Below are 23,849 nucleotides of genomic sequence, written 5' to 3' on the forward strand. Positions count from 1 at the left end.
CGTCGAACAGAAAGATAGATCGTGTCGCCGTTTATCTGAACAAGTGAGCGATCGCCATAGTAATTTTTACTTATGCTCAGGACGCCCCACAAACGACCGTTATAGATGAACCGCCCCTTTAAGGTCATGAATTTTAAACCAAGCCTAAAATCCTAACAAACATACGATGTAATTATTTTCGTTAATCGATTAATGTGTTTAATGAGGCGAACGCCTAACAACTTCCTTATTTTAATTTCTTATCAACTTCTGTAATAAAGAAAATACTCAAATAATTTAGCACTTCTGAAGGTCGCAGAAACGAAAATCGTTCATTGTAAATATTGGGATTTCCATTGTATAAGTTATTATATAATTGTATACGTATACAAGTAACTTTGGTACTTATTGCATTTACCCATTGTCAAATTTTTTGCCGACTTAAAAAACCGAACATTATTCGACGTGTTATTTTTCTTTTGCATTTTTAAGTTTAGCTCTGCCGATGATCAACATCTGAAATGATTCGGATTTGCATGAAATAGGTCACATAGGCTTACATTGATTTTTCCAATAAAACAGCCTAATATTATCTTCGAAGTCCGTCGTTCCACAACTGAGCAGCAGTAAGTTAAGTTAAGGCAGTTTTTGCTGGGCACCAGCACGATGTGGAACCAGCTGCCTATGGAAGTATTTCCGAACAAATGGTTAAAAAGGCCGACAACGTACTTGCGAGCCCTCTGCCAATGTGAGTCTATGGGGGCGGTATCACTTACCATAAAGTGAGCCTCTTGCCCATAAAAAAGGTCGTTTAATTTGATTCTCTTGGTAATACAAGACCAATCAATAGAAATAAGAGAATAATTATTTCCTTCAGGTATTCGAATACGTTTTGAATGATAGAATTAATTTTCCATACAATTTGTATAGTTCCTTATTTTAATTATATTAGATTTATGATTCTACAAAATTAACATAGAGTGCTGCTCAAATTTTTTAAAGAAACAAAAAACTTCGTCGAATTTAACTTTCGGTTTTAAAGACGGTCAAAAAAGTGTCTATTACGCTTGATTTTACGTATTATTCTTGTTTCTTCGCTTTTTATATTTATGCGTTTTAAATAAATAGTTATGTACAACTAATATGATAATTGCGAACTTTAGCATCAGCCACTATCATGATTGAGTCATTAAATGGTTGTTTATCACTTAAAACAGTTTGTTTCCGTATGTTTTGACACCAACCATTTTTAAAAGCAGGAAAATCAAATCACTTCCCCGTAACTAACACCTTAAATGCGTAATTTAATACTTTATTAAAAACTTCCGAGTACTTAAATTCATGTTAATTGAAATTGTCTAAATAAGAGCCCCAGTAATCACAATAATTTGATGCTTAAAGTTTGCGACTATTAACCCTGAGGTGGTTCGTTCGATGTCCGGCTTTGCATTAACGGATTTTCTATATGCGCAATTACCACTAGCTCATGAAACTCACGAATATGACAAAAACGCTCCGACCTATCAAGCGAATTAAAAAAGAACTGTGACAGAGCGACGTCGACTTTTTTTGTCAAACCGGTTTCCTCACGATGTTTTTCTTCACCGTTAGAGCGAATGTTAAATGCGCACATAGAAATTCTATTGTGCACAGCCGGGGAACGAACCCAGTACTCACGACTTACTCTTAGGAGTCCGTTTAAATTGTGTATAAGTTAATTCAGTCTAATTTTACATAATTCTAATCAAACAGAAACTTTACCTATAAGCCATCGCGAACATCTGCTACACTAGGTATCAAACGACAATCACATCCGAATTATTGTAAATTTTCCATAGACGAATTTCAGTATCGTCAGCTGTGCGCGAAATTGCTACCCATCCCCTTCCCAGTGACGTCATTGCCAAACTGCTTACGTCATACAGGGGTCGACAATGGACCGTCCCAACGTTTAGAAGTAATAAATGTTAGTAAAAATGTCCTCGACATTTAAATTTTATGTGGGTTAAGGAATATCTAATCGTGTAGTATGGATATAGTTTTGCTAACGGCAGGCAAACAGATGCAAAGTGTTTTTGTATAGATTTTTTGTATATTCACACAAATTATTCTCTAAAACCTGTTACATGAATATAAGGAAAACTAGACGTTTTTATACGAAAAGAGGAAAGAAATAAACAGCTGTCATGTTCAACAAATGATTCACAAAAAGCTTAATAATACCTAAATATATAAACTTACGCTTCAATTAAATAATGTTTTGTCACCTTTATTTGTTTGCAAAATGACGTGCGAGTGATAAAGCCAAAAATTCCTGTGGTCTATAGTTATGAATGGGGTTAGACCAGTGTTTTCTAAAGTTATGAGTGTAGACCTAGCCCCACAGTCCCCCGCGTCAAGCTCGACATCCTTGATGCGGGCCTGCGTAAGCGCATTTTCACATCGTATAAAAAAAAAAGAAAAAAAAAGTGTTTTCTTAAGTTGGGCCCACGCCCCACAGGGAATTATTAAAATTATTTGGAATTTGAATTTCAGAAATGTTATAGTAATTTCTTCATAATATCTGTCATTTATTATATGAAAAATTAAATTGTTTACATCAATAACAAATTATTCCCCCCCCCCCCCCTGTAACGTACATAAATACATTTGGGGGGTGGGGCATAATAATTTTAGAAAGGCTAAGGTAAAACATGGCGCAAAAAAGGTTGGAAAGCACTAGGTCTACCTATTAGAATATAACCAAGTAATACTTCGAGAATATTCTATATTCGGATAGCATAAAGGTTATACCGCCCATCCTTTGAGTCCTTCACCGTATAGGGACATTTGTGGGTCGTAATTAGTTATTTATATTCAAAAACACCTACGCGTAACATTGACAGTACACATTACATACAGAATCAACCCACACACAAATAAAATATATAATAAAAAATGCGCAGGCTTTGATGCGTAGACTTTTTTTTTAATCACTATTAATCATCGTAAAATTCGTGCTTTTGCTTATCAAATCCTAATTAAAAAATGTTTTCATTACAGATACGATACGATATACAGTGTACACTCTTTATAACGAATATCAAGGGACCGAGCATTTTCATTCGTTATAGAGAGTTATCGTTATATAGAATGTTGTTGTAAAGAGATTTCACTATATTACAGCTTTTGGTTGGTAGTGATAAAACAGTAATTTTAAAGAGACTGGTATAAAGTAAAGACCTTAGACGTCTGCAAATGTAATAAATATATATTATTTGTTATAAGTTATTAAATATTAACATCACAGGTTTATAGGACATAATAAGAGAATATTACTTTCAATAGAAGAAATATATATGTTACAGTTAAAACCGGTTTTTAGATAGAACGCGTTATTCCTAGTTAGAACGCGTTTTTACTAAACGCCTTTGTTAAAACTAGAATTAACTAATGCTCACAAATGAATATCAGTTAAAACTAGTTATTATTAGACAAAACGCGTTTTTTCGAAGTTAGTCAGTTAAAACTGTTCAGACCAAGGCTACTTTATTCTGCGTATGTAAGAAAGGATGTATGTCAAAAAGGTGTCTCTGCAAGAAAAATGGCTACCTTTGTAATTCAAAATGCCACGATAGTTTGTCTTGCAATAACAAGTATATCGTCATCTTTTTTAATTTTAAGGTTGTTTGATTATTTTTTTATTGTATGTTTACCAATATCCCTTAAAAATATTATTATAATGTTCCTTTTTTAAATTTTATGGTTGTATTCTGTTGATTTGTTTGATTATTTTATTTACTTTTAATTAATGTTGTCACCTTGGCAACTACTTTATGCTGATGTTCCCTAAAATGTTCCTTTAGTGTAAGTTTTTTTTACTAGGTACGGTACTATGTTTCTATACCCTAGATCTTTTGAATAAATATTTTTAAAACTTTATCTTGTTTTCAATCCCAAAATTCAAATTAGTTTCTCTAGTGCTAGTTGTAACTAAAGCTCGGAGTGACAACTAGTTTTATCAGAAAATGAATTATATCAGTGGTAAATTCTAGTTTTCACTTGTTATTTCTAGTTTTGACAAAGGCATTTAGTCAAAACTATTTTTAACTAGGGAAAACGAGTTTTAACTAAAAACTAGTGTTAACTGTAACATATATATATATCAATCGTTACTGAAAATTAGTGTTGAAATTGACAGAGAACACAAAAATCTAAAATACCTCGGATTCCTGCGATAAATCACGGGAATGGTGGCTATTTTTCAAATATCAACTCAATACCGTGACTGGTGTAATAACGAGGGTAGCTTTGCCCCGGACAAGCCATTAATATTATCATTCTACCACAATATTGCGAGGTAGATCGAAATTTTTTGTTCAAATTAACGATGTCACGAACTCTAGAAGCAATTACAATTCACGATTTACGTGTTACGAAAAAAATTGATTTCTATGTGTTTCTCTATAAAATCGAATTGATTAGTTTTAATATCATTAAGATACATTAGAGTGTCAAACACTGATTGAAGTAAATTGTATTCGCTGCGCTTTAAAATTATGTTTTTTTTTAAATAAAATATATATTTTTACCAAAATAAGGAAAAATAATAAATTTTTATGTTATAATATTAAGGGAGCGTTCAAGAATTACGTCACGCAATTTTTGAAGATTATTGACCAACCCTCCCATGTAACGCGCCGTAACGTTTTCTGTACCATTTTATTATTGGGTACAACGTTGTAACGTTTCGTGACCACCTAGTAACTCTTTATACCTAAAAGTCACCAAGCGAGATACAGATGGTGTCTTCTATCTCACTCAAAAAAACATTCCTACTTAAACCAGTATTTCACTTCGGGGCCAAAAGGTCACCAATTGTCTTAATTTTTCCTATATTGTTGAATTGAGGAATCTAATGCTTTCTAGTTTCTAACGTTACGCAAGTAACTAAATTAGATTTGAATGAAATGTTTACAATGTAAATGTAGTATGACTCACCGAAGATTTCTCCCTTGCTCGCGTACTCTGAGACTATGTATATCATGTTCTTCGTTTCCATGACCTGTAAATAAAATATAGTATTGTTATAAACTTTAAATCCATTTAATTCTAACACAAATATACAATATTAATCATCTTAATCTACATAGTAATAATAATAATACATTGATAAATAGAAAATTAAAACAAATATAAAAATTTGGTCCCGGCAGAGTACCTTTAATGCTGGCAGCATTTCTTCCCTGTATTTCGATACTTATTCGTTGCGAAGAAAGCACAATTTAATAATTAATTAATAATTAATTATTTTTATTATTATTGATGTAAAAAAAATTTAATACGAAACAGATAACGAGATCTGAGGCCAATACCACAGGTTTTAACGCCTGGGGTTTTCGTTAAAAAAATTGCGTGTTTAAAAAAAAAATGTTTCTTCAAAGCTTCCTATAACGAAAGCCATTCTAATTTCATATTTAATTTTAGTACCAACTACTTCCAACTTGCAATTATCACTTCTTTAGATGACATCATTTAGTCTTTATGATTACCTAAGTAATTAGTAACTCTTAAGAAAATTCAACTTACTAAATAATCTCAAAATACTTGGAAAACAACGTATGGCCATTTTCTTTTAATTATAGCCAAAATAACATACGGTCAGTAACATAACTACATCAATACACAATATGAAAGTTCATTACAAAAAATAATTAAATCGGATAAGGACAAAATGAATTGAAGTCATTCATCGAAATTATACCATTTCAAAATTCTTAAGATTCTTTACTTAGTCTTAAGATTGGTTGTTCTTAATTTAAATATCCACTTAATGGGAGTGTTTCAAATATTCAAGTTTGTTTTATTCACGCTTATCTTAAGACATCTCAAATTTGTTCAGAGATTCACTGTAAAAGGTTTAATTTGTTCCGCAGTTTCTGATCCAATTAGAAAAGTAATTTGTGCTCGCGAATCACTCTAGAAAATAAATATTAAATGCGTTCTAAGCTAAACTAAATCTAATCTGTATAATATTACTAAGCTAATAAACTGCATTGTTATCTGTGTAATATTAATTACGATGTTGAGGCTAAACATAAGTTCTTAAAAGAAGAACTGGTAACCCTGATACTCCAATTGTCAAGTTTTTTGTGTTCAACATTGTTGTTTTTTTTTTTAATTTGAACCATTGTTATACTCATTTTGCAAAGTTACGGAAATCAATTAGCATGATTATACCCTAAAATAGCCTTCCTGTAAGTCCCTCTTCCTTGTAACAGCGTCACTGTATGTATTTAATGGGTAATGCCCATATATTTTAGTATGGAATTCACGCATGACGTATGACAAACAACCCGTTCAGAATTCTTTAGAATTCGGGAATACCTTTAAAATAATAATGACAATAATTATCTTAGGATACTGACTATACCTTTATTCCGTAAGATTAAGGTGCATTTTACCATAATATAAAATTTTGCTAGTCAGTTTCCATTTATTATGTTATTAACCTTTGCATAACATAGTGACAGGACTCTTGTGGCAAGTAGTTAAAAGTAAAAAAATTAAAGACTAACATACAAAAAAGTTAAAATGGAAATGGGCCGGTCACATTGGCCGCATTGGTGATGGCAGTTTGGTTAAAAAGACCCTTACTGAGAATGGCCCAGAGGTGCGAAAAAAGAGAGGTTGCCCACCAAACATTTGGGAACATAAAATATAAGGGATAGCGGGGCAAAGTTGGAAAATTTGGACAAGTGAAAAAATAGAGAGAAGTGAAAGAATTTGCAGGAGGCCTTCTTTCCATCGGAGGTCGAGTACTAGTGTGAGACATAAAATATGACATTGACTTAGTGTAGTTATAGTGTACTCGAATAAAGGCTATTTTTACTTTAGTCGAAAGCAAGACAAAATTACCCGTCTACTAATATCAAGATCCAAACTTGAAAAAGTTAGAATTGTATTCTTTTCCATTAATGAAAAACCTAAGGTCGCGCCAATGAACTGTTAGCGGACACGCCAAAAATAAAGTTTAAAAATAAATTTATATGAAATGACGCATCTTTCCTCATGTTTACGATATGCTGAAGCAATTCATTCGAAAAACACTTTTTCAGTGCGAATTTTATTGCAGTATTGTCTTTAAGTTTATGCGTTAAATAACGTGTGAATTTAGTTCATACCTAATTCAATGTATCAATGTGTCATTTGTACAATGTAACCATTTTAACTTCGTAAAAATTTAAATTTCTTCTGTCTATTTAAATGTCTTATTGATATAATGATTGAAAGGCAAGGTTTATCTATATTATATATGTATAAGAAACATGGTCTTCGTTTGAGGCTCCTTCACGCCTAAACCACTGATCGTATCGACATGAAACTACTGCCATTCGATGCGATTATTTTTTATTGCTGTTTTACTTTTATGAAAATTTATACATACGGACTTCACCGCGGAAACATTCGGGGAGGCTTTCTAGAACCTCAAAACGTCATCTGTTAAAAACTCGATTTTCGAAAACTTTCTTAGCGGGAAGTTAAAAAAAAGAATAATAAAAATATGAAAAAATAATAATAATGAAACATAAAATTTTATTTATTTCGCCCAGCAAAGCGGGCGGGAAACGGCTAGTATATGTATATAAGAATCTCTGCTTAATATGTCAAAGTTGCTTCCAGTGGGTACCTACCCATATTTTTTTTCGTTAAAAAATAACAATTAATCAATTTAACTTACGCCATTGAAAAATTATAAGCCGCATGTTATAATCATTGTATGATAACTGACCTAATTTGTGGCGCACTTACCCACTGGCCACTTCCTGTAAACTGCGTATTTATCAAACTTTAATAAAAACCGATAGCCATTTTCAAATAATACACTCATTTGACCGGCTTAAGCTTTCTTTTAATAAATTTAATTTAATACTTAATTTTGCGTGCTTCTAATTTTAATTAACTCTCCATATCAGTTTCGTGAAGGCACAAAACGTGGTTGTTAGTACCATGTTTGTTGCCATGGCTACGGCATTTAAAAAAATGGTAACCTCTTTTTATAATATTTAGTATAAATTAAATTTGCCTGACCCAGTAATACATTTATATTTTTTAAAACGTAACATCTAAAGAGCGATGTTAAAATAAGTGTATATAAATGTTAATAAAGCAGTATTTACATTAAGATCGCACGAGAATATCACGTGAAAGTCGCTTGACGTAAACAATACCTATTCTTCACAGAATTTACTTGTGACAAAAGCAAAACCTTATACAAATGTTACTTATTTTCTATAAAAAGAAACGCTATTAGGAAAACGTTGAGTATCTAATTTATAAATATAATGATAATATTGGTGGTAATATAGGCGTGTTTTAAATCTAAAGAGTGTAATAAAATAATAATAATAGTACGTGGACTTTGGACACCTCCAAAAGGAAAATGTACAAATAGGAGCGACGATACTAGTTCAAGTACAAAATTCAATTCCCTTCTATGATTTTTATTTTGTTTTTGACAATTTAACGATTATTTTCTTAAATTAAGAATTAGTGTTATATTGGATTAGGTCATAACAATAAGACAGTTTGTCTTTAGTGCTTTTGAAAGGCTTTAGTATATTCAAATTTAAATCTTTTGTAGGCTCCAAGCACATGTGCGAAATTTCTTAAACGTATTCACAAACTCGGTAACTGAAACTAGCATCGTGGCGATGTGATTTAAATCAGAGTAAGTGCTCATTTAACATTCGCTCGAACGGTGACGGAAACATCGTGAGGAAACCGACATGTCTTAGACCCAAAAAGTCGACGGCGTGTGTCAGGCACTGGAGGCTGATCACCTATTTGCCTATTAGATTTAAAAATGATCATGAAACAGATTCAGAAATCTGAGGCCCAGACCTAAAGAGGTTGTAGAGCCACTGATTTAACGCCTAAAAGCTATTATCATAACTCATTTTTAACGTTTGATAATACCATCGCTCATAACTATAATTATTATATAAATTACATCGTAAATAATAATTATTTAGGCTTAATTTAATTGGATATGAACCGTAGTTCGTAAATACTCACGAGTTAATGTATTCTAGCAGCGCTCTTAACTTTGTTAGCACCCGACCAAAATAATGATGTGCTTCAAGCCTCCAACTTCACCTTAATTTAAGTTACACAGAGCTTATTTTATAAGAGCTTTTTAAATTGATGTTTAACTATTATAAATTAGATAACATTCCTTGCCTTATCACACAATTAATATGATTGAGATTTAGTAAGCTTAAACAAAATCATTGTTTTATAAATAATGGAATTATGTATTTAATTATGTTGAATCAGTGTTTGGTATATAATTTTCGATAAACCATTAAAATTGTATATAAATTTTTTTTTTGCATATATATTATGTAGTTGCATTAAAAAATTGTCCAATTGCAGTTACAAACTCTTGTAACTGAACTACAGTTCAATTTTGTTATCGCTGTGATGAAAAGAGATAGAAGAGTGAACGTGTAATTAAACGGATTTTATTAGATCTAGATATAATAGGGTCAGAGTTTAGAAAGTTCAAGAATGCTTTAGTTAACTTAAAAATATGCGTCTAGAATGCTAACTTAAATATATGCGTCTAGAATGCTGAGGCAATCTACATCTTGATACAACGGGAACAAGACGCCCAAAGAGAACGAAACCTTTTAAGTTACTGGAACTAGTGTAGTGTAGTGAACAAAAGTGCAAACTCAAACTCAAACTCAAACTCAAAATATCTTTATTCAAGTGGGTAACCAAGTACACTTTTGAATCGTCAAGTTAAATTAATCGTTAATTTACATTTACTACCAGTTCGCAAGTGCGTTATCTCGGACACGAACATAGTGCCAATACATTATAGACCACTAATTACCATTATTTTTAAGCCAATAATAGCCATAATTATTGTATGGGCTAAAATTCATATAAAGTCGCAAACTCTTTTGTGAGCTTTATAGTTCACCTATCACCTTATATAGGTAATGCCACCCATTCAAGCTACAATCATATTATTTAAAATATATATGTATTACCGAGTATGTAAATAATTACATAGTACTCAACCGGTATTCAACTATAAAACCCATGTTATTAATTACACCATTGATTATAACTGTGCTTATCTCGAGGAAAACCACATTAATGGCGATGTAGAAACTAATTTTGAGAAACTATGGCGTAACAATTAACCATGGCAGTATACAAGGTCTTATATATTTTTCATTAAATAACGTATATTTAAACATAAATGTGCTAAGGATGAAATATTTATTAAGTTGTAAGTTTAAAACCGATTTTGATACTACCGTTGCCAGCCACATTAACCTCTAAAACCCTCATACATATGTTTGTCACAGTTACTAACATTCAAAGTTACATGAAAGCGATAAGGATAAAATATTCAATTGCTATTGTAGGTGAATAAAACGTATAAATTATGTACTAAATACAGGTATTATTTAATGTTTTGTCACATTTATTCGCTTTTAAATTCACAAGAGAGTGATAAGGATAAAACAAATAATATTTGAGAAGACTATTGTTTACTTCGTATAAGACATATACATTTAGGGATTTATAAGTTTCGTATTTACGACTCAAACTGACTCATACCATGACGTATAGTGCCTTTTTTTAAAATCTATTATTAATAATCGATTTATGTCCAACACACAAAAATACAGTATTTACAATATTCTTCATCTACATTGTAATAATAATTAAAATTGATAAATAAATAATTAAAACAAATTTACAAATAAATTTTAAATCCTTTAATGCTGGCAACATTTCTTCGCTGTATTGAGATTAGAAAGCACCGGCTCTGTGGTCACCGGTACTATATACCAGGCGTCAAACTTACATCTTTTATTAGCGTTTGTGCACTGAACGCCACGGCTTAAGAGTCTCTACTCCAAAGGGAACAAATTAATTTAAATAACTCTATTATAAAGCAAATCTAAAAAATTAAAATGTCTTCAAACAAGCTTCATTTTAGGAACACGTACGGTTGTGTAGGGTCAATTACCTTTTTAACATTTTATATTTTTAAATAGATATTTATAAAATTTGTTTAGATGTAAGTTTTTATTTCGAATAATCTTTAATAAATTTATTAACCGTTTTGTACCGTTAAATATATACCACGGACGAGTCACGACACCAGTATTATTATTCAAAAGGTTTATACACTCCGAAGAGATTCCAATCGTATTATTGATGGGGTTATCCCCAAGGAGGCTCGTGAACCTTGACCTTGTTGAAGCTTGACCGTCCCAAGCAAACCTGGCGAGTTGCAGATGAGGTAAAAAGGCGGAAAGAGTTGGAGCGAGGTAAAATACGAAGCTCAAGACCGATCGCGTTAGTGACTCACAATGGACGCCCTCTGCCCTGTCCAGGGGTCATATTACACATTATCACATTAAGTAATATAAAAACTATTTATTATTATTAATAACACACAAAATATATACTTTACATACAATGTTCTAAATTTGTAATTTTCTATTTATACATTTTTACTTATTATTATTACAGTGTAGGTTTAGAATATTTAAAAAAAAAGGGTGCGTGTACTTATGTACGCGCGTAAGAAGTTATACTTCTTTGGCATTATTAAATATAGTTTTTGATTGCAAGCACATAATTAATTACAATTAAATAATAAAAGACTGGAAAAGGAGTCATTATAGTCAAAAAAGTTCAGATTACATTTGAAAAATTAAATAAATAAATATTTATTATTATTCTCTTACATTAAGTGTAACATAAATTCTATTATTATTCAAATGTTGTTTTTAAATTATGTCAAATGCCGTAGCATCTTCCGTGGGCAACTTCATTCTTTTAATTTTGTGTCAACGGTGCGCGCGCATCGTAAAATTTCACTCTCATAAATTTTTCATAACGCGCCTAAAGAAGTATAACTTCAAAAGTTAGAATTGTATGTTTGTATCATTTAAACTCTACTGGCGTATTTTCAAAATCTATTTCGCAATTAGGATGCTGATCTCTGAGCAAAATTAAATAATATCTAAAACAATTTAAACAATCCGTGTGAAGCCGAGACAGACCGCCGCGGCTGTACCATGTGTAATTTCCAAAAACAAATGACGATCCGTTACCGTTGAACAATCAAATCACGTACAAACGATACTAACGACAATGTCACGTGACATTTAACGACACAAGTACATACAGAACGATGCAATAAGCCTAACTGTATAGGCCATTGTGTCGATTTAAATGGTTAAGGCTGTGCGAACGGAAAATTGCACGGAAGTATGTGGAAAAAAGGGTAAAGTCTCCCGATCGTAAAATCGCTTCACATATATGTATATCAATGTGTTTAATAGTCAACATTTGCCTATATTAAATGCCTGTGCCCGTACTCTGTAATTTCGTATAGCGAAGCCGACGTTTTTGTATGCAAGTCCGATGTAGTTCTCTGAATGTCCGTAGCGCTGTTGACGCAACTTAGGGACCGCGTGGAAAAAAAACTATTAAGGACCGATCTGGTCGCCAATTCCAAAAAGTACATTGTTTCTTTCCACTTTTCGTCATCGTTTCTTGAAGTAGGGAGAATGGAAAAAATATATGGTGGAGTTGAGTAGTTTATGTATCCATTTTGAAAGATCGATACACGATTTAAATAACTTCGCCTGATAGAAAAAATCCAAACATAGCCAATTTTTGGCACTTTGAATTCATTTTATGACGAAAATGTATATAGAACATAATTTTGAAATTTACATGATATATTTTATCGCAAGCTAAGTAATCCATTTCAGAAAAAAAATTGATAAAATTACATTAATGTAATGTTTTACATAACAAATTGTTATTACGGGCCGGCGCGCCTCAGCTCCAGCTCTCCACTGCGCCCCGCAGTCCACTCCGAGACACTGACACACCAATTCGTGCTGGGATAGGGCCTTAAGATCGGTATTGGAAGTTACTGAATAAGGTCCCAGTTATTTGTTCAAAGTTTTACCACACAAACGCAAGGTTATCAGCGCTACGGAAATTGAAAGATCTACATCGAAATTGTATACAAAAATGTCGCGTTATCCCTATTAAAGGTATAGGACTCTGCTAAACTTTTCAGCAAATTTACACGGTAAGTTTGCTGTTTACCCATTTTATATAATTGCCATATTTGTTAGTGTTAAATTGTTAAGATAAATATTTAATCAGGCCTATGTACTAAGATACAATATTCAAAAATCAATAAATCTCACCTGATACAGCTTAATAATATGAGGATGGTCCAGCCGTTTCATAATATCCACTTCTCTGTAGACTTTTTGAAGATTGCTGGCATCTAGTTGTGATTTATCTATTATCTTAATTGCTACCTGTAACAAAAATTTCAATGTAAAATTCATATTACAAACTAAGTATTATAAAACCAATAAAATAAGTTAGAATATTGTTAGTTATTTAGAATTTTGTATTTGCCGATTAGTTTTCCTCAGCCTTAACCTGCTGAAATAAATGTCTGCCCCACATCCGAATGGAGATTTCATTATATGCGGCTCACGTCTACATGTTATGAAATTCCAATAACGTGATGCCATGTAAATCTAATAAATGTTATTAAAACAGGTTTTCCGTATTGCAAATCCCTTTGTTTATTACGTTAACTCGGTAGCTTTTAGGCTTTCATTTCTTGTGGAAATCACTAAAAGGTGCATATTATAACCTTCCTCGATAAATGAAACGCAACGCAAGAATTCACACTTTAAACCACAAGGATAGCGTTCAAGCCCTTAGCAAACTCGTTATTATAATTAGTACAGATAAGTAGAAAAACAATTGGCAAACAGTTGCACAAATAAGTCTGAGTCATTGTCTGAAAATGTAAGCGAAATCGTTGATAATGTAGACATGGTAATGACATTCGAATCCAAGTTAGTACTACGACGAAAAACACCCGCTGCGACTCCAGCAGAAAACGCAAGAACATTTTCATATAGTTTTTCCTAACGCTCTAAGATATTCATATCACATAAGGCGAGTTAAGGCAGTGGAGATCAAAGACATCACATTTTAGTTCCGTGTTAAACTCTGACAAGATCTATCTATATTTCTAAGAGACACGCGTTTAGGTTTACACATAGAACATGAGATGTTTTGCTCTTGACATGTACGAAAAAGGAACATTCGTCGAATTGATTTATTTTTAAAACAGACATAAACAAATTATCATAGACTGTAGACTGGTAAACATAAACATGTAGTATGTATTAGAATGTTTTCTAAATAAAGATTATCACATTTTCAAGAATTGCTAAATCCCCCAAAATCGTTTATCAAAATCCATTAAAGTATCAAAACAAAGCATCTTATTTCTAAGCCAGATTTTGTTTTCTTCTGATTACTATTAAAAAAAAAACAAATAAAACATCAAAATAGAAGTAATAAATCCAACTAAATCTTTAAACGGAAGAAAACAGTTATTCGGTGATTTGCCTTTAGCCGCTGACGTCACGCGGGCGTCACTCGCCAATTGACGCGATTAGAGACGACCTCACGCTCAATAAATGTTTAAATTCAATACTGGAAACTGTCTTTCGTTTTTTTTTAATGTTATGTTCAAATATATGCCTAAGTAGATTAGGATAAGCACGCGTCGAGATAATGTTATTATTCTATAATCTAGTAAATATATATGAAATTGCAACGATCCGATAAAAACTATTTTAAGATTCACTTTCGACCCGCCAAATATTAAATATACGTAGGTATTTTTATATTGCTTGTCACATCTTATACATGAATTAAGGCAAAATGCAGTTTTAAAATTTACATAAATCTCCCTCTAATTGAAGTGATTTATAATAATTCGAATCTGCTTTATTTCCACTAGGTCATGCTCTTAACATTTTGTTGATATGTCCGCTAGAGTCCGACATTGACCTCACTGTCTCGATCTTTCTTCGTAGGTTTTCACGTCATAGGAACTAATTGTACTGTACGGTTTTTCAGTACACAATCTTTTAATAATGCAGAAAGTTATGTTCACTAGAAAATCGCCTAGGCCTATAAGAATTATAACTTTATTTAAAAATTGAAAGGAAACATCGACGTCGTTAATAATTACGATTCTTTTAAGCGCTATCAACTAACTCTTAAGGATGTCGTTATAAAACTTGTATAAAGATAACACTGACAGAATTGTAATAAAATATTTAAATAGTTTCGAAAATTATTACTTAGTTTAAAATAGATATTTAATAAATCTTATGAATATTAAATTAGAAAGATAACTTATATTTAATATTTTTCACCTCTTGTTTACGTATTATAATTAAAATAGTGACGTATGTTTTTTAAGCGCAGTAGGTCATTAACCTCGTGTCATTCAACCTTTGAGAAGCTAGGTAAGGGTAAAGTTAACAGGTGAAAACTTAAAAAGAATTTTAACGTTTATCGGGACACAGAGACATCCTTCTTCGTTCATATTGCCGTGGGTCCGTTATAAAAGAAAAATATTATAGAAAAATGTCAAACTTTATTTAAATAAAGAATGATGTTTTATATACATTTAAAGTGACAAAATAAAGTGCCGATGCTGAGAGAATACAATAAAAGATTGTAAAACTATACACCACTTGATTCCTTGGCGTTAATCCAAATGTTTCGGTGTTTTTTGATATTTAAATAATAACACGTACAAAATATCATATTGACGCAAATTAAACGATCACCTACATACGTATAATGTAATAACGTTATAATTTAACCCACAACAATAGTAAACTTCAACTTTGTTTATAATATTTAAAATAACTGTTTAATGTACTATTAAATAAATACTGAATAGACGTGTTATAAACTAATAATTATAATTATATAGCACACGTTTTGTAAAACACGTAACATTTAGGGACCACAGATATTGCAATAGCGAACTAGAACCGCGATTCAGCAATGAAATGCTGTCAACATAGCATATAACTTCTAATGTTGAAGTTATATGTATAATATATATATTGTATATATATGTCACCGTAAAATTGTAAACACCGTTAGATTGTAATCTATCTCGCGAGATTATAAACTGTCGAAAGATTGTGAACCTCAACGAACTGCTTACAATTTAACGTATTATTATTCGGTAGTTATATGAAATTGTTGGAAAGTAAAATTAATCTGTAATTGACCAAAGAAGTTTGAATGATAACTAAGTTAGTGTAGTACAATCTACCGAATAATAATACGTTAAATTGTAAGCAGTAAGCTGAGGTTCACAAATTTTACGTTAACATATACATTATATAAAAGCAATGTATGAAAAAATTCAATACGTAAAGTCTAAATGATTACCTACGTTATAATATCTAAAATATTCCAACTCCAAGCTCTCTAAACATCATATAACAGTAGACGGTTAATGATTTTTTACTGTATAAAATATTCACAACTACTCCTACTCTTTAGATAATTGGAAACGAACGCAATTCTGTTTCCCCTTTCCCACTAGCCTTGTAGTGGTTCTTGCATTTTATTAAGAGTAACAAATTTCTCTTATTAGAAGTCGTTTGCGGTCTGATCTCCGTCTCCGTAAAATTAATAACAATGCACTATCCATAACAGTCAAGTTCCCGCCAAATTTAACAAACCAACGAAGAGAACGAACTGTCAACGTGTAGTCCAGCCTTAATTATATTGGTTTATAAGTTTTACATCTGTGCCCATTTCTCAGTAATTACCGCGATAAGCATCCGCTTTATCGTTCGGATACTTGGGTATTTTCTTTCTTGTGCAACAGTGTAATTGAATAGAAGTCTTGCCTACAATGTTTCATTGATTAGTATCAATTAATGTATCATGTTAATCTCATTCAAGGATGATGTACTTTATTTGAAGTGTTTTAAAGTAGTTTGACGACAATTGACGTACCACGTGACGCAAAGACTATAGAGATCAGCGCTTTATCAGCGATAATTAATAAACAATTTATTAAAGTAGTTACCTTAAGTATTTTTTTTTTAATTTTACCCAATATACACTTAGCTATACCAATACTATAAAGCGTTTGTTTGTACGCTGTTACCTTAGGAACTACAGGTTCAAACTAAAAAAATATCGTATTCCAAAATACCACGAAAATACAATGAACTAGAACTAACTAAGTTTTTTTATACGTTTATGTTTTTGTGTGTTTGCACATTATTTGCGAGTGAAGCCGCAGGAGAAAGTAAAGAATGTACATAAAGACCTATGACGCAAATACTGTCATTGACTAGCTGTCCTCAACAAGAAGTGTGATAATGTGATTAAGTGACCACTGATAATTGTTACTATCAACTATTAAATCTACCGCGTGACTGGCGTATAAGTGCTCTGGACAACATTGAATCCAGTCAATCGCCTACGTGATATAGATCAAATTGACTCTAAATATGCCCGAATAAGAAAACCTTAAATATGAAAACCTTATTTACACTGCAAAAAAACAGTTTTTAGGTAACAACTATAAGAAAAATAATAATAATCTGAGCATGAAGTGCATAAGATATACAATTATTTAGACATAGATAATGGAACAAACAAGGCAATTACAACATATTTAAACAATGAAAAGGACAATAAAAAGATACATGAATCACGATAATTTCAGTTAGATCAGTTACGAAAGTTAGGGATACGATATGGATAGCTAAGCGGACAGCTACGCGGCTCTTTCTGTCAAATTGTGTTTACGCTGTAATAAAAAGAGACAGATAAGAACTTTAATTCCGGTGCAATTAGATTGATTTATTTTTGAAGTTATACTTCTTTAGGCGCGTTATGAAAAATTGATGAGAGTGAAATTTTACGATGCGCGCGCACCGTTACACAAAATTAACGGAATGAAGTTGCCCACGGAAGATGCTACGGCATTGGACATAATTTAAAAACACAAATCTAAACTGAACTTTATTGACTATAATGACGCCTTTTCCAGTCTTTGATTATTTAATTGTAATTAATTATTTGCATGCAATCAAAAACTATTTTTAATAATGCCAAAGAAGTATAACTTCTTACGCGCGTACAAGTACACGCACCCGTTTTTTATGAACAAGGGGTATAGCTGAAATCCTTTCCCAGTTTGCTATTCTTAAAGAAGAATCGTGATTATTATGGATTTTTTTGGTTAACCGTCATTGCGAAACGCAGCGTTTGAGCTAATTTAATTATGGTATAGATGTGAAATGAAATCTTATTTGGTACAGACAAAAATACGTTTATTAATTTCCAAGTAAATATTTAAACCTATATTATCATAAGCCGTGGTTGTGTACAGAAGCTGTTGAGTGGGCACAGGTGCGGTTCTACAAATTATCTCTGCGCGTTGTAATTATTTCTAGATGTAAACATTAAAGACTCAGTCACGTAAATTTTTAATACTAAGCTCCCTTTATCTAAGTAATCTTTTAAGTTATCAACAAATGATTTGGTAGAATTACATTCGGTTACACAGCTCTTGGATTATTGGTTTTTAATTCCTAAACTGACTTTAATAATTTATTACAGTCACATTTTGAATAAAACTACGATTTTCACACAAATATAAGCTAAGCTATCGCGGAATATGCTTAAAAGGCGCTAAATCACCTGCATCATGCGCATCATGAGCATGCCCTAAATATGGTGTATATTTAGGGTATCACTCACTTTAGGTTTATAATTAATTAAAAATTATAGATTTTTTCCTTTCCTTTTGAATCTTTTTGTTATATTCTTTAATATTGTTCCAGAAGTTTTAAGTTTTCCAGAAGATGACAATAATTGACAAACTAATTTCATTCATCTGCGTTTTAGTTAATAACAGAAAAACAATAACTAACCTTAAAATATAATAACTAAAATATATTATTAAAAGGGGACTCCTTTAGGCAAGGTTCCGAAGATACTGGCAGCGTTCCCCCTTTGAATCGCTAGACTAATTCTTTGTCCAAGGTAGCTGCCAGCTCTTCGGTCTCCTGTGATGTCGACTAACCTTTTTGCTATTTCCTTAAAAAGCCTTATAGCGCTATGACCCTACGGGCCAAGGGTGTCGACACCAAAAGGGTCTCGGCTGTATATATATTATGTATTCAATCTATGCCTATATGTTTATTATAAATTTTTTTGTTGTAAGTATATAATTTATGTTAGCTGTAGAATTACGAAATAAATTAATATTTGAATATATAGTATTATTATTATATACCTGGAAATCATCAACTTCAAGTATTCCTATGTATTGAACATCTCAAATCCAAACAATGATTTGCGTCAATGGTTATCATTATTATGAGATAAACCGCAACATAAAATACCTATTATATTGACGTAGTAGATTGAAATCTCTTTATGACGACAAGACTTTACCGATTATCTGTTCTGTTTCCTGACATATAAATATTATATTTATTTGATTTAAATATAGTCTTTGATTATAGAATATTTAAATAGACCTAGTAATCGATGCGGCTTGGAATAAAAAATGGAAATAAAAATGTAAAACAGCTACCAATTTTTTATTTAAAAAGTAAAATAATTTACTAATATAGTAAAAAATGCCATGAACGTCATTAAAGGTTTTAATTCTAAATTTTTGCCCTGGTTTTTACGGCCTACAAAGAAATTCTAATTAAAGACTACCCAGGACAGTCAAAGGACTACTTTAGTTCGCAGGACATCCAACCCTGGGTCAAACAGCTATCAACAAGTCTAGACTACGATCAATATGGTGTGAGCGAGACGGGACACGTGTGAGAGGGAGGCATGCACCCCCGTAAGCCTCCCTATTTCCCGACTTGAGATTACATAGGTTGCATTTTATGTTTACTTTGTATTATCAATCTCGTCACATTTTGAATCAAACGTCAAACGATTTAAGTCATAGTGAAAGTATTTATTAAAAGATTCATATTTCCAATGCTTTCTTTTCTATAGATCTTAATAACCTCTAAATTAACCGCTTTTATACCTGTTTAATCAACTCTAATATCACCTTGATATACTGTATTGAGATGATAGAAAAATAGGCCATTCACCTGTTAAAATTCATGCAAAATATGCCAGGAATATTCAAAATATGAAACGTACGTTTGAGTTCGTAGCCTTTGTTGAGAAAAATCGCAATCTGTCAGGTACTCGTAGTAAGGGTGAGGCGTAGTGCACTCCATTCTAGTACCCCCACCCGTAGTACATACTACGCCCTGAATTCAATTTACCAGTTACTGTCAGTTTACATTTTTAATTTGTAAGGACTCATACAATTTATTTAACGCGTTCCGTATGGATGGATACAAAATTTAAATGTCGAGATCGGCTATTGATCTGGATATATTATTTGCTAAATAGGAGAACGAGGCAGCACGAATATCAAAGCTAAGGCTCGAATTTCGTATGACTAGGTTTTTAAATCTATTTGAATTGAATTTGAATGAAAGAATATCTATACATAACCAACATATTATATTCATCCTATAAATTTAAAATTATTATTATATTATTTGGTCTATTTCAGTATTGTATTTTTTCTTTAGCAGTTTCTTTGCTTTTAGCATTAAAACGCTCATTTACATTTAATGCCTTAATTTATTTTTGTTCTCTTCTCTGCAAATAATGTATGATTTGATGTATGATATTGTGTGATAGCTTGTAAATAATTTTAAAAAAATCAGTGCCGCTACAACCTGTTTTTAGGTCTTTGCCTCAGATTTCTGGTCAAGTCTGTCTTATAGGCAAGTAGGTGATCAGCCTCCTGTGCCTGACACACACCGTCACTTTTTGGTCTAGGGCGAGCTGGTTTCCTCACGATGTTTTCCTTCACCGTTCGAGCGAATGTGACATGCGCACATAGAAAGAAAGTCCATTGGTGCACAGCCGAGAATCGAACTTACGTCCTCAGTGATAAAGCCTCCCTGAATAACGCTGAAGCCGCTAGGCCAACACTGCTCATGTTGTATATACGCTATTATTATTATTAATTCTGTATACAAGAAAATATACATAGATGCAACTGAAGGGCGCTACTTTAAGAATCCTTTAAAATACTGTAGCGCTACTGGATTTTATCAGATATTTTTCAAGGTAAAACATTCTTCAATGTGCGCATGAGGAATTTACTGAAATTACCATTCGTGTACAAGCGAACAAAAACTTAAATCCAAATACATTCTTTTGGATACAGTTATCGAGAGATAAGACAAAGCGGTTTATAAATAAATACGTGACGTCATAAGTACATATGTATCTTGTTGAATAACATTTTCTTGTTTATTTTATTGTAAGTATGTGTTTAAAGAAAATAGTATAACAGGTTTACTTATTTAAAGAATAGGTGGTACATCTTAAGTAAACGCTTTATTAATATATAAATAAAACCGTGAATGGTACGGTAGTTATGAAATAAAAAAGAAGGCTTAACATTTTAATACCACATTTGGAGGATAGATGACAATGTGTGGTTTAACAAAAACCAATAAAATAATTTGTACATGCATTTGTTTTGAGATTAAGCAGCTGAATCGGTAGCTGTTGAATAGTTGTGGAGTAGGCTTTGTTGTCTACGCATAATATTGATAAATCTCTTTGACCAAACTTCAGAAAAGAAAGTCCAACCACAAATATAGAAGTGGTGACCGCCAAATCGCGCAGATAACAAACTCTGACGCAGAAGTCCAAAATAGATAACGCATTTGCGTCAAGCGCACATTTTTTAGCGCTCCAGTGTAAACTGAACTGGGCGGAAGATTTCCTGTCAAATTAAAAAAAACTCACGCAAGAACCGATCGCCTTAAGGATTCTACTCAAAGAGGTCCAATCATACGGCCGACAAGAAACTGCACAGCGGCAATTACCATATTAGGTCGCTGACAGTTTAGGGTGATATTTACCGCAATCTATGATTCCAATATGTCAACATCCAATAAGCTATTATGTACGGGAGCCAGATTTAGCGTAAGCGAATTTTCATACACCCCGCCACGTGAGAAGATCACTAAAGAATCAATTTCAAAGTATATTTTAATTTGCGCTTCTAACGAGAATCGAACTCAATATATAGGTCGTTTAGCTTCGATCTAACTCATGAATTAAATATATTTACAAATGCTTAAGCTGCAAATATTCGATCAAAAATCACGATTAAGCTAATATTTATTAGCTCATTTAAATATGCATCGTATATTCTTCTCACGACTGATCACGCAAAGTAAACATGATCACTTTCTGTCTTTGGTATGAATCAACGCGTGAGATCAATTAACACGCATTTCATGCAATCGTGCTAGCCTAACATTCGTCAAAAGATGGAGAAACGCAATGATTTTCTCCTCTAAGGAAGAGGATTTAATGGACGATTTTCCGGAACTTTTTAGATCTTTATACTCCGACGGTCAAGTTTCCTTTAGACTGCGAAAGAAAATTTATAAAAGGAAGCCATAGTATGTACAGTCTTTTGCCTTTAAAAATCCTCATTAATAAGCAATCAGGTTTTTGTAGGTAAACATAGAACAGCGAACTACACATTTTGAGTCACAAACACAGCACATCCGTGTAGGTTGCTGTTTATTTTAGAAGGTTACTTGATCGACAGACGTGTCATTCAATCTGTCGAAGTGATGACACAGTATTGACCATCACCTTGGCGCTAATGGTAAACGGGAAAAAGCCAAAAATCCATGCAACGCACACAAGGCCGCGATATTTCTGGATCGACCTCACGCTGAACCGACTTTTGCTGATTGATGATTATGTTCTTCGAAATATTTCGCAGATGTTAAGTCAGTACTAACCTATTCGATAGAACGAAAATAGTATGCAGTCTGTTTTCAAACATATGGGGATACAATGATAAATACGCATTACCTCCTACCTCTTGTTTTTATTAACAAATCGTTATGCATTGATCGAATTTTCTTTTCGTAATTCTAAGAAAATATCTATATTTTACAGGGTAACAGATTATAGAGAATAAGAGATGCTATCATGATGTAACATCCTGTTCCCCTTGCTATTGTACTCAATAAATACTATTCAAAAATGGAACACTTCATTTGATTACGTTTCGTGGCATATCAACAATGCAAACATCTCGTTCAATTTTCAACTGAAGGCCGCGACCAATCCGTTATTTCAGTGCATTGAGCACGCCATCCACTTGTGTCTGCTGCGGCTTTCTAAACAAACGCGTCTCTAATTAAACATAAATCAAAGTTTGAAAGTGTAGTCGTCCATTTAAATAACGTGAGTCATTCACGACAACGCCGGTATTCGGCCAACGACCTACTTCTAGGATAGGTGTACAGTTCAAATGCCTTTGGTCTAATCCGTAATAATTATAACTGTATACAGCCGAATAATAGTCAAGAGTACGTAACATGAATGCCTTCATTTACTCATTCCTCGATTTTGTATCATACACCACATCGTCAATAAATTGTACACACAATAATTAATAAACCTAAATTAGGTTAATCAACCAGCCAATTCTTTGGTACGATTACTTATTGGTTTATTTTCTGATACGTGGTTTAAAAGAACACGTTTAACTTGGATGTTTCATGTAGATGTGATTTGAAAAATAAAACTAGTCCCATAAATATACATATTTTTGACAAATTGGTAGGAAGAAGCTAGTAAAGTAAAAATTGAACGTTCGTCAATCTAATCGTTACGCAGGGTATTGTCCCATTTAATTAATAGTTGACACTTAATTGGAACGTCGTTGCACGTGACGATTTTTAAAGAACGTATTAATAACAAATCAATTTCTATGCTAACTGAATACGTTATTTCTAATATTATTTGTGGTTCAGTTGCAGACAGACTATAGAAAGGACTACTAGAATAGAAGTATAGAACGTAGGAAC

At 32.4% G+C, this 23,849-nt stretch overlaps 1 protein-coding gene across 1 annotated transcript in view; it reads right to left on the minus strand.

Annotated features, from left to right (window-relative positions):
- LOC125051824 (serine/threonine-protein kinase SIK2) overlaps positions 1–23,849 on the minus strand; it is a 50,168-nt gene that overhangs the window by 25,014 nt on the left and 1,305 nt on the right. The window contains exons 2-3 of the mRNA XM_047652398.1: positions 13,230–13,346; positions 4,960–5,023 (exon numbers count right to left, since the gene is read on the minus strand). Of these exons, the coding sequence (XP_047508354.1) occupies positions 4,960–5,023; positions 13,230–13,346 (181 nt within the window). The remainder of the gene's footprint in view (positions 1–4,959; positions 5,024–13,229; positions 13,347–23,849) is intronic.

The sequence above is a fragment of the Pieris napi genome, chromosome 8 (genome assembly GCF_905475465.1).
Source record: "Pieris napi chromosome 8, ilPieNapi1.2, whole genome shotgun sequence".
Classification (NCBI taxonomy): domain Eukaryota; kingdom Metazoa; phylum Arthropoda; class Insecta; order Lepidoptera; family Pieridae; genus Pieris; species Pieris napi.